This window comes from Hydra vulgaris, chromosome 10 (assembly GCF_038396675.1).
Source record: "Hydra vulgaris chromosome 10, alternate assembly HydraT2T_AEP".
NCBI classification, from domain to species: Eukaryota; Metazoa; Cnidaria; class Hydrozoa; order Anthoathecata; family Hydridae; genus Hydra; species Hydra vulgaris.
Window position 1 is genome coordinate 31,846,095 of NC_088929.1, and position 11,406 is coordinate 31,857,500.

Below are 11,406 nucleotides of genomic sequence, written 5' to 3' on the forward strand. Positions count from 1 at the left end.
TTTCACGTTGGAGCAGGCTAAAAAAAGACAAAAGATTAAATGAACCAATTGATGTTGGAGGTATGACGATAACGAAGAAGAAGAAGAAACAGCAGATCAAGGTAATAAATTTTATATCTACTCTCATGAATATATAATTTAATATTATTTTGTAATTATAAATATTTGTACAAGTGTTTGTATAAATATTTATATTTTACTTTCTGTAGATCTAGAAGAATTAAAAAATGAAGAATTTGAAAAGGAATTTATAAGCATTGCCATTGATTTATCTAGTGCATGGCATGAAAACGATTGGATTGTTGTTATTTATATGGGCAATTGGTATCCTGGGATTGTAAATGAGGTACTTCATTTTCATTCAATGTTTAAAAAAATGTTTTTCATTCAAATAAAAACATTTTTTTTAAACATTATTTGATCATATTGAATGTGTCACTAAATTTAAACGAAGTTTTCCTTTTGTCAAATGAGAATCAGATTTTTCAAACTATTTTTCAAATTAGAAAAATCATTACTCATATTAGATTCTCAGTGATAGTTACAATGTGAGCTGTATGAAGTATGCTTCTGCAGTCAAAAATCTTTTTAAGTGGCCAGCTTTTCCAGATGTTATAAAGTACAAAGACAGTGAAATCACTTGTGGAATTCTACCACCTTTACCGTTAAAACAGTCTGGAGACTATAAGCTAAGGGATGATCAATTTGAAAAAGCCCAAAAAGCATTTCAAGCAACAATGCATTAAAATCAAAGATATACGATATGTAAAACTGATTTATGACGCAAACAATGACATAATAAGATAAGGACATCATATAATATATTGATTAATTCCGCTGCTACATTTTTGTTGTTTTTTTTTAATATATAAAAAATTTAACTTTTTGTGATGGAGTTATTTTAACAATGAAATATTACCCCCTAAGTTTTTTTTCGCATTAAAAAAATTGTAATATGGAGTAATAAAAAATCTGTATCTTCAATCTTGGGACCTTTCCCATTTCCCATAATGGCTGATATTTGAACGCTAATTAAAACATTTTTTGACACTTTGATGACTCATAAGTTTTTTGGTAAACAATATCCTCTCAGTTTCTCTAGACCATTCAAATAAAAATGAGATACTCTTTCAAAAAAGAATAAGATAAGTCTCGGGCACTTTTTACGCTCCGAGATAAATGTATTTAAAGTAGGCCCCAAATTCAAAAATGTGTGATTTCAGCTTATGATTTTTAGACAAAGGAAGGGTTGTCCTCAGGTTTTTTGATTTTTTTTTTTTAAAGTTCTACCTATACTTCCATAATATGAAAAGAAACTTAGGGTGCAGTGGTCTCATTGCTTTTAATCTTAGTTTAAAAATCATAAAACCCCAAAAGTGACTTTCCAAGTATTAAAAGGGCAAAAGTTTGACCGACCATAACTCAGGAACTAGAAATATTTTAAAAAAAAAACTTTACAGGCTTCTTTTTAATATTACAAACAACGCAATATGTAGAATTGAGAATGATTGAAAGATATCACTTTTGAGCATTGCCTGGTTTTCTCAGAAAATGGCTCTTAAGTTATTAAGTTAAAAAACAAAAATTTAGTAAAAACAGTAATTTTTAAATTTAAAAAAAAAAAAAAACAGTAATTTTTCCTTCTACAAAAGATAACAAAAAAAGAATTTCTAGGCCCAATAGAATTCTGCTTGCATAAAGCATGGATTTGAAAAAAGAATTTTTTTTTGATTTACTAGTTAAAAAAATGCTTTGTCTGCAAATTTTTGAACTTTTCAATCAAAAATTGTTGATTTGTTTACCAATTTAAAAATGTTATTTAGATAATCATTATTTGTTCAAAACATAATTGCAAATTTCTAAACCTTTTAATTGGAATACAATATGTCGGGTTTATTGAAGTGTGTGTATATATGTAATATAATAATGTATAATATATGTATATATATATATGTAATATAATAATGTATATATGTAATATAATAATATGTATATATAATATAATATGTAATATAAATATGTAATATAATAATGTAATACTAAATAAGTAAAATTCCTTTTTTTTCTTCCTGTCCGCAAACTTTTGGACTCTACTGTGTATATATATATATATATATATATATATATATATATATATATATATATATATATATGTATATATATATATATATATATATATATATATATGTATACATATATATACATAAATAAATATATATATAATATATATATTTATATGTATATGTATATATATATTTATATATATTAATCAGTTTGAATTTGAAAAGCAATTTGTTTCAGTAACATGGTGTAGTAAATTATTTCAGTTATATGATAAAGTAATTTGCTACTGTAACATGGTGTAGTAATTTGTTTCAGTAATATGATGGAGCAATTTGCTCCTGTAACATGAGAAATAAGTTGGAAGTGAATGTCGTTATCAATATACAACAATTTTATTTCCCTTAGGTTTCAATTTAAACAGATATGACTTTAAAACTGTTCACCTTAAAATATTTATTAAGAGGGTTACTGATTTGAAACATGATAAAGTCTTACAGTATTTTTAAACATCCTGATAAAGCCTTACAATATTTGTTAAGAGAGTTAATTGATTTGAAACATAAAGTCTGAACTTAGTCTGATATTTGGTCACTCTAAAACTCAAGTTCTTTAAAAAAAAATTTTTAGAATTAAAGGAAATTTTGCTGGCAAATGTTATGCTTTGAAGCCTAATTATCGTTAAACTCGGGTATATGTTTTAAAGTATGAACTTTAAGTGTAGTTGAAATTCCAAGAGCTTTGCATGCTCTCTTAACAAAAAAAAAAAAAAAGGTCTATAGGAGGAGTTGAGAACATTTTCAAAGCATGTGTGTCCAATGACTGCATTGAATGTTTTAAATGCAGCATTAAGATTTCCAAAAGGTAATTCCAATAACCAAATGCAACTCCATAACTTTTGTTTCATTAGAAAGATCTAGCAAAGCAAGGACTTTATCTTTCCAAAGTTGTAAGATTAACTTTAAATTATTATTCCCCTTTTTCAGTCTTAAGAGGTTTTGTCTACATGTCTACATTTTATTACAATTAGATGTAAAAGATAAATGTTCTTTATTAGGATCATAGTTCTAAATAAAGTATTTCATTTGTTTTGTTCAAGATTTTCTTGTAAACATCTAAATGGTTGAACAATACTGAAAACTTACTCGATTGTAAACGACCAAAAGTAATTTGCATTGTTTGTTTTGAAGAATAAGAAAGCCTTTCAGGTTCTTATAATTTTTATAAAATTAAAAAAGGTTAAAATTTTCTTTAATATATTAAATGTCAGATCAGATTTTCCTGCTACTGATAACATGTAATGCAGTACAATCTGCTTCATGTCCTGCTGCCTTGTGGGATACGCCTTTTTAGGCAAAGGCTAGGAGATGCCAACTCCGATTTAAAACACCCCCTGCCTTGGGGCTCTTGGTTGAGTAAAGGCTAGAGATAGTGTCTCGATAAAAATACTCATCTTGGGCAGATGTTAAATGCACCCGGCTACTGTCTTGTAGAAGACCTCCTATACAAAGACTTAAGGGGTAAACAGATTCTATCTGTTGACCAGCCTCGCACCACTTCTTCATCTATTAGGCTGGCACAGATGTATTTTTAATACATTGTTTCCAGTTTAGGATGTTGAATGCTGGATCTTCTTGACTCAATGCATGGTGTTTTGCTTGTGTCTCTGTTTCAATGACTAGGCATCTCATTCTATTATATCCTAATGAGAGTACAGCTCTAAAACTCAGTTTTATGGTTCTGAGGCCGGCTGGTAGTCAGGTTTCCCAAACTCTGTGGTAGCTCTCAGAGAGGCTGATTCCATCAACAGCTGAAAAATATCAAAGTATTAACAGTGCCATGTTGCACATGGATGGTGTCCCTGTTTGTACTTTTGGTGTGCATTGCAGAGGCCATATTTGGAGCCCTTTGTTACAGCTTAGGGTTTATTAGTAGTAATGAGGCAATTGCTTGGGCTATTAAACGGTGTTCTGAGTACTATCTATGCTTTGAGTCAAGTTTTTCAATCTCATTTAAAAATGAATAAAGTTCCAAAAACTATAGAATACAAAAAACCATCTTCATCACCAAGTTCTCTAAACCTATCATTCACTAATATTCATGGTCTTCGAAGTAACTTTTCTTCTGTTGAGTCTTATCACTTTCAAAGTTCACCAGACCTACTTGCCCTTTGTGAGACTAATTTGAGTTCGGCTGTCTCATCTTGAGATCTTAATGTTGATGGTTATCTTCCTTTAATTCGTAAAGACTCCAATAGTCACATGCTTGGCCTGGGCATTTACATTCGTAAGAATTCACCCATTTGTTGTGAAACTAGGTTTGAATCCACAATTATTCTTTCATGTGCTTTCGTTTAGCACCACTTCACTCTATTGCCTTTCTCTTTGTTCTATATAGCTCTCCTTCATCTCAAGACTGCACTCTTTTTGACATTATTTCTAATCATATTGACCAAGCCCTCTCTCTTTACCCATCAGCTAATATAGTTGTTGTCGGTGACTTTAATGCTCACCAATCTGAATGGCTTGGCTCTAGTGTCAGTAACTCTGCAGGCATTAAAGCCCATAACTTTTGCCTTTCTCAATCGCTAACTCAAATAGTCAACTTTCCAACTCGCTTTCCTGACAACCTGAATCATCTACCTTCTCTACTCAACTTATGTCTTGTTTCTGATCCTAGTCAGTGCTCAGATTCTCCACATTCACCCTTAGGTGCTTCTGATTACAGTTTGATCTCTTTAAAACTAAAATCTCATTCTTCTTCATCACCTGAATCCCCCTATTATCAAACCTCTTACAACTACAGTAAAGCTGACTGGGATTCTTTCCGTGATTTTCTTCGTGATGGCCCTTGGGTAGAAATCTTTCGTCTTCCTGTCAACAAATGTGCTTCTTACATAACTTTGTGGATTCAGGCTGGCATGGAATCTTTTATTCCCTCTCGACGATTCCAGGTCAAGGCTCACTCTCCTCCATGGTTTTCCTCACACTGTGCTGCTGCGATTGCCATTCGAAACCGTTACTTCCATATTTATCAGCAAAACAATTCTCCAGAAAACAGACGTCTGTTTATTACTGCTAGAAACAATTGTAAAAAAGTTTTGTCTAACGCCAAAACCCACTATTCTCAGGTCATAAAATCTCGTATCTCATCTCAAAAATTAGGCTCTCGTGACTTCTGGAGAATCTTTAATAATATCAATAGTAAGGGTAAATCTATAATTCCACCTCTTTTGTATGGCTCAGACTTTGTCACCTCACCTAAAGACAAAGCCGAATTGTTTGCTAAAAACTTTTCATCAATATCATCTCTTGATTCCACTAGTTTCTTTCTACCTGATATTGTTAACAAACAGGTTAATCCATTGCTTGACATTCATATCACTCCAGCATCTGTATCTAAAGTAATTTCCTGCCTAGACTCTACAGCTTGTGGCCCGGACAACATACCTTTTATTGTCTTGCAGAAGTGTTCTCCGAAGCTGTCGTCTACACTCTCAACAAGTGCTTATCAGAGTCTTGTTTTCCAGTCTGAAAAGCCGCATCTGTTATCCCTATCTTCAAAAATTCTGGAGATCGATCTGATTCGTCTAACTACCGTCCCATAAGTCTTCTTCCTATCATAAGCAAGGTTTTTGAATCTTTAATTAACAAACACTTAATTTCTCATCCTGAATCTAATAACTTACTTTCTGATCATCAATATGGATTTCGATCTTCTCGTTCTACAGCTGATTTGCTAACAGTAATAACTGACAGGTTTTATCGTGCATTAGATAAAGGTGGAGAGGTTAAGGTCATCGCTCTTGACATTTCAAAAGCGTTTTGATAAAGTTTGGCATGCTGGTCTTCTCCATAAGCTTTCTTCTTATGGTGTATCCGGCAACATATTTAAGATCATTGAATCCTTCCTTTCCAATCGTAGCATAAAAGTTGTCCTCGATGGACAACACTTTTCTTCTTATTCTGTAACTTCAGGGGTTCCTCAAGGTTCTATCCTTGGCCCTATACTCTTTTTAATTTACATTAATGATCTTCCAGATATTCTCTAAGGTGGCATTGTTTGCTGATGATACTACCATTTATTCTTGTCGTGATAAGAAACCAACACCCTCTGATTGCTTGGAGGGGGCATTTGAGCTTGAAAACGATCTCACTTCTGCTACAGCATGGGGCTCACAGTGGCTGGTGAACTTTAATTCAGATAAAACTCAATTTTTTTTAGCCAATTGTTATCGCAATAATTTAGATCTTCCTATATTTATGAACGGTGATGTACTTGATGAGTACCTACTCTTCATCTTCTAGGATTAACTCTTACTTCCAATCTTTCTCGGAAATCATATATCAAATCAGTTGCAAAATTAGCGTCTGCTAAGGTTGCATCTCTTTATCGAGCTCGTCACTTTCTTACTTCGGATTCTATTCTCTATCTCTATAAATCTCAAATCCGGTCTTGTATGGAATACTGTTGCCATATTTGGGGCGGATCTTCTAATGATGCCCTTTCTCTTTTAGACAAGGTGCAAAAACGCATTGTAAACATAGTTGAACCTGCTCTTGTAGCCAACCTCCAACCATTATCACATCGTCGTAATGTTGCTTCTCATTCTCTTTTCTACAAATACTATAATGGGCACTGCTCTAAAGAGCTAGCATCTCTTGTGCTATCTACTAAAATTCATTCTCGTCTTACTCGTCATTCAATTAAGTGTCATCCTTTTTCTGTGACTGTTCCTAAGTGCTCCAAAAATGCTTATTCGTCTAGTTTTTTTCCTTGAACATCCGCTCTTTGGAATTCGCTTCCTTCATCTTGCTTTCCTGATTCATATAATTTGCAATCCTTTAAGTCGTCTGTCAATTGTTATCTTGCTCTACAATCTTCATCTTTTTTCTTTCAGTAACTTCCAACTTTAATTAGTGGTTGCTTGCAGCCTTGTTGGAAGCGAAGATGTTAAAAAAAAAAAAAAATGTTTTTAAAAACTAGTGAAAATTGTGGCTTTAAAAAAAAAAAAAAGTTTGTACAAAGTTTTTCAAGAAAACTTTTTATGACCCTAATGGTAATTCCTTACCTTTGTTGTGAGTTATTAAAAAATAATTATTTGTTAATTAAATTAATATATTATTAATTAGTTTACCATAATTTTAACATAATTAATAGTTATTATATATTTAATATTTAATAATACTTTATTAAAATATTATTACTTGACTCAATGTGCTCCACATGGCCATCACCAAAATTAAAATATGAAATGAAAGGTGAACCCCTAAATACATATCCAGAACATTCAACATCTAAACCAAACTTTTGATTATGGTGACATGACATGTTTCCTTCTGAATATTCATCAGTTACAGTAATAAATGCTTTTGCTGTAGCATATGATAAACTATTCCTTGCCTCCACCACAATCTAAATTTAAATGCATATAAATATTTTAAAAAAGTTAAAAAGTCAGTAAATGTATATATCTACATCTATATATATATATATATATATATATATATATATATATATATATATATATATATATAAATATATATATATATATTAATATATCTATATATATATGTATATACATGTATCTATATATTAATTATTTGATAGACTGCCTGCCCCAACCAAACCCTCAGTCGATGTAGCAGCACTCTGTTGCAAGTCAGCCTATAAGATAATTGATGTAGCAACACTCCGCACATGTTTTACAGTAAAAAAATAAAAATAAAAACCTTCAGAATATTTCTTTAAACATTCAGAATGTTTTTTAAAACATTGTGGTCTTTTAAATTTGGGTTTTTGTGGTTCTTAAAAAAACATGAAATTTAATTAGTTTCTGAAGCGCAAAGTTGGCTGGGTATATATATATATATATATATATATATATATATATATATATATATATATATATATATATATATGCATAAATATATATATATATATGTATATATATATATATATATATATATATATATATATATATATAATATATATATATATATATATATATATATATGCATAAATATATATATATATATGTATATATATATATATATATATATATATATATATATATATAATATATATATACATAAATATATATATATATATATGTATATATATATATATATATATATATATATATATATATATATATATATATATATATATATATATATATATATATACAAGCCTCGGAATTAGGAAAATTGAGGTCGGCAATAATTTGCCGACCTCAATCTTTTAGAGGTCGGCGTCAGGTCGGCAAAAATTATTTGATACAAAGGTCTAACCGTAAAACATAGAAATGAGGTCGGCAATTTTTTGCCGACCTCAAACACTTTCAGGTCGGCAGTTAATGCCGACCCTAATTCCGAGGGTTGTATATATGTATATATATATATATATATATATATATATATATATATATATATATATATATATACATATATATATATATATATATATATATATATATATATATATATATATATATATATATATATATATATATATATAAAAACACATCTAAACTTATTTACAGTATTTGTGTTAATAAGTCCCTGTGTTATAAGGTTTACAAGAATAAGTAAAAAGTTCAGTACAGGAAGTAATCCACTGTTTAGGGTGGTAGTCTTCCGATAAAGTGATAGAAGATGGAATTGGAAAGCAATTTTTTATACCAATTAAACTGGCCATCTTTTGGACAGGGCAATCATTCTCCATCCTCAAAACTGTTACACGAGTGGTGCGGTAAAATTTCCAAGTATGTCTTAGAACTATCAAACAAAATAAAAAACCTTGAGGATAAAGAAAAAAATTATTTGAAAATCATTGATGGCTTGAAAGATGACCTATGTAAATCAAAGCAAAATGTAAATTCAGCCAATATTACCAACGAATGGGTGCAAATTGTTACAAAAGGTAGCAAAAGTGGTCAAAAGCCACCTGAACAATTAGTGGTTGCTAATGCAACCATAAATGAGCCTCATAATAGAGAGAAGAGAAAAAGAAATTTAATTGTTTTTGGAATCCCAGAATCAACTCAAACAGATTTTTTAAATAAGAGAAATGAAGTTGAAAAAAAGATAGCAGATGTTTTTGATTTTATTGGCAAAGCAGATATTAAACCAGTTTATACCAGAAGACTTAGGTCAAAAGATAAAACAAAGCCTGGTCCAATTTTAGTTGAACTGAATGAACCATCTATTAGAAATCCTGTTCTTTTAGCAGCAAAAAAATTAGGAAACAGTATCTATCATAAACAGATTTATATAAGTCCAGATCTAACTGAAGCCGAAAGACAACTCGATCTCCATCTAAGACAAGAAAGAAACAGGCTTAATGCAAATCTTGAAACAAACTCTACATTTCGATATGGTATCCATGGTAACCAATTGCAAAAGTTCAAGAAAAATCAAAACTGTACTTAAAGCACCTTTATCACCTGAAAGGATAACAGAACTAAATTGTATATATCTGAATGCTACCTCACTCGAAAATAAATTAGATGAATTAAAGATTGTAACTAGTTTGTATTGTCCTAAAATTGTTGGAGTAAGCGAAACATGGTTCAAAAATAACTCAATTGTAAATATCCCTGGGTACAATATATACAGATATGATAGAACTGGTGATCGTAGAGGCGGCGGTGTATGCTTATATTTAAAAAATTCAATAGATTCATACGAACTGGTTGACACAGATTTTAGTATTAGCAAAATAGAACAAGTTTGGGCAGTAGTTTATTTTGGCCAAGATAAATACCTAGTTGGTTGTCTATACAGACTAAACTACTTTGTTGATATGGTAGACTTTGACAATACTTTTAAAATAGCAAGAAGATATGTTGATGTTAATGCCTTTAAAGATGTATTAATTATGGGTGATTTCAATTTCCCAGCTATTAAATGGTCAATTGGTAGTATAGCATCAATTTTAAATGACAGTGGCATAGAACATAAATTCTATAAAACTTTAAGTGATACTTTCCTCTATCAACATATAAACATACCAACTTTTCAATTGGCTAATGGCTCAACCTTAAATGTTCTAGATTTAATATTCACAACAGAATCTGGCAGTGTATATGCTGTTGATCCAAGTTTTGTGCTTGGTGACATAAATAAAGGTCATCAAATTATTTACTTTAAATTCGTCTTAAAAAATAATGTTAGCAGATTAGCTTGTAGTAACTTTAAGTTTTTGTATAGCAAAGCTAAATTTGATAAAGTTTCTGATTTTATGTCCAATATTGATTGGGTGAAGTTGTACGAAAACAAGACAGTGCAAGACATGTACAATGAATTAATTTACTATACCACTAAAGCATGCAATTTGTTTGTTCCAACCATAGAAATTTCACGAATCAAAAGCTTAGCAACTCCTTGGATTAATAACGAAATCAAGCAGTTAATAAGAAGAAAAAGAAATTTAAGATACATAAATTGTGCTCACAGATGGAATGATGTTAAACTGACCAAAGAATATAAACAGTTATGCAAATTAGTTAAAACAGAAATATACAATATAATATGCTCGACTTTTATTTGAAAAGAATCTAGTGTTAACCTCTAAACTTAATCCTAAACTGTTATATAAGTATTTAAACAGTACAAATTCAATAAAAGACTCAATAAAGGCCATGAGAATGCCTGATGGCGATTTATCCCATGAACCAAATGAAATTGTTAACTGCCTAAATAAGCATTTTCAGGATGTCTTTACTATTGAAGAAAAAGGAAATCTTCCACCTTTTTATCTCGAATTAAATAATGTAATTAAATTTAAGGATATTGAACCTGATGATATTAGCTTTGAGTTAGTTTTATCTAAACTTAAATCACTCAAAGACAATAAATAACTTGGAGCTGATAAACTTTGTTCAATAGTCCTCAAGAATTGTGCTACATCGTTTACTTTACCACTAACTGTTATATTTAGAGAATCACTTAAAACCAGTCAACTGCCAATCCAGTTCAAGTCAGCAAATGTAACACCTATTTCACAAACTTCTATTCCTTGCAAAATATTAGAATCTATTATAAGAGAAAGAATTGAAAAACATCTCGACGAAAACAATTTACTAACAATCCAACAGCATGGTTTTGTAAAAGGAAAGTCTTTTACCACAAATTTGTTAGAAACTCTTGACTTTATTTCTTCGTGCAACAGTGATGGTATACCTGTTGATGTAGTAATGCTAGACTTTGCTAAAGCTTTCGATAGTGTTCCTCACAAGAGTCTTTGCTAAATTAAATGCATATGGTATTAATGGCTTAGTTCTAACATGGATGGAAGCTTTTCTAAATAATAGAAGACAAAGAATAGTTCTAGGTGAAGTTG

The 11,406-nt window shown here is 30.3% G+C and overlaps 1 protein-coding gene across 2 annotated transcripts in view; it reads right to left on the minus strand.

Moving 5' to 3' along the window:
* LOC100197512 (polycystin family receptor for egg jelly) overlaps nt 1–11,406 on the minus strand; it is a 90,665-nt gene that overhangs the window by 61,579 nt on the left and 17,680 nt on the right. For both annotated transcript variants that reach the window (XM_065807790.1, XM_065807792.1), the window contains one exon: nt 7,269–7,476. In XM_065807790.1, coding sequence (XP_065663862.1) covers nt 7,269–7,476 — 208 coding nt within the window. The remainder of the gene's footprint in view (nt 1–7,268; nt 7,477–11,406) is intronic.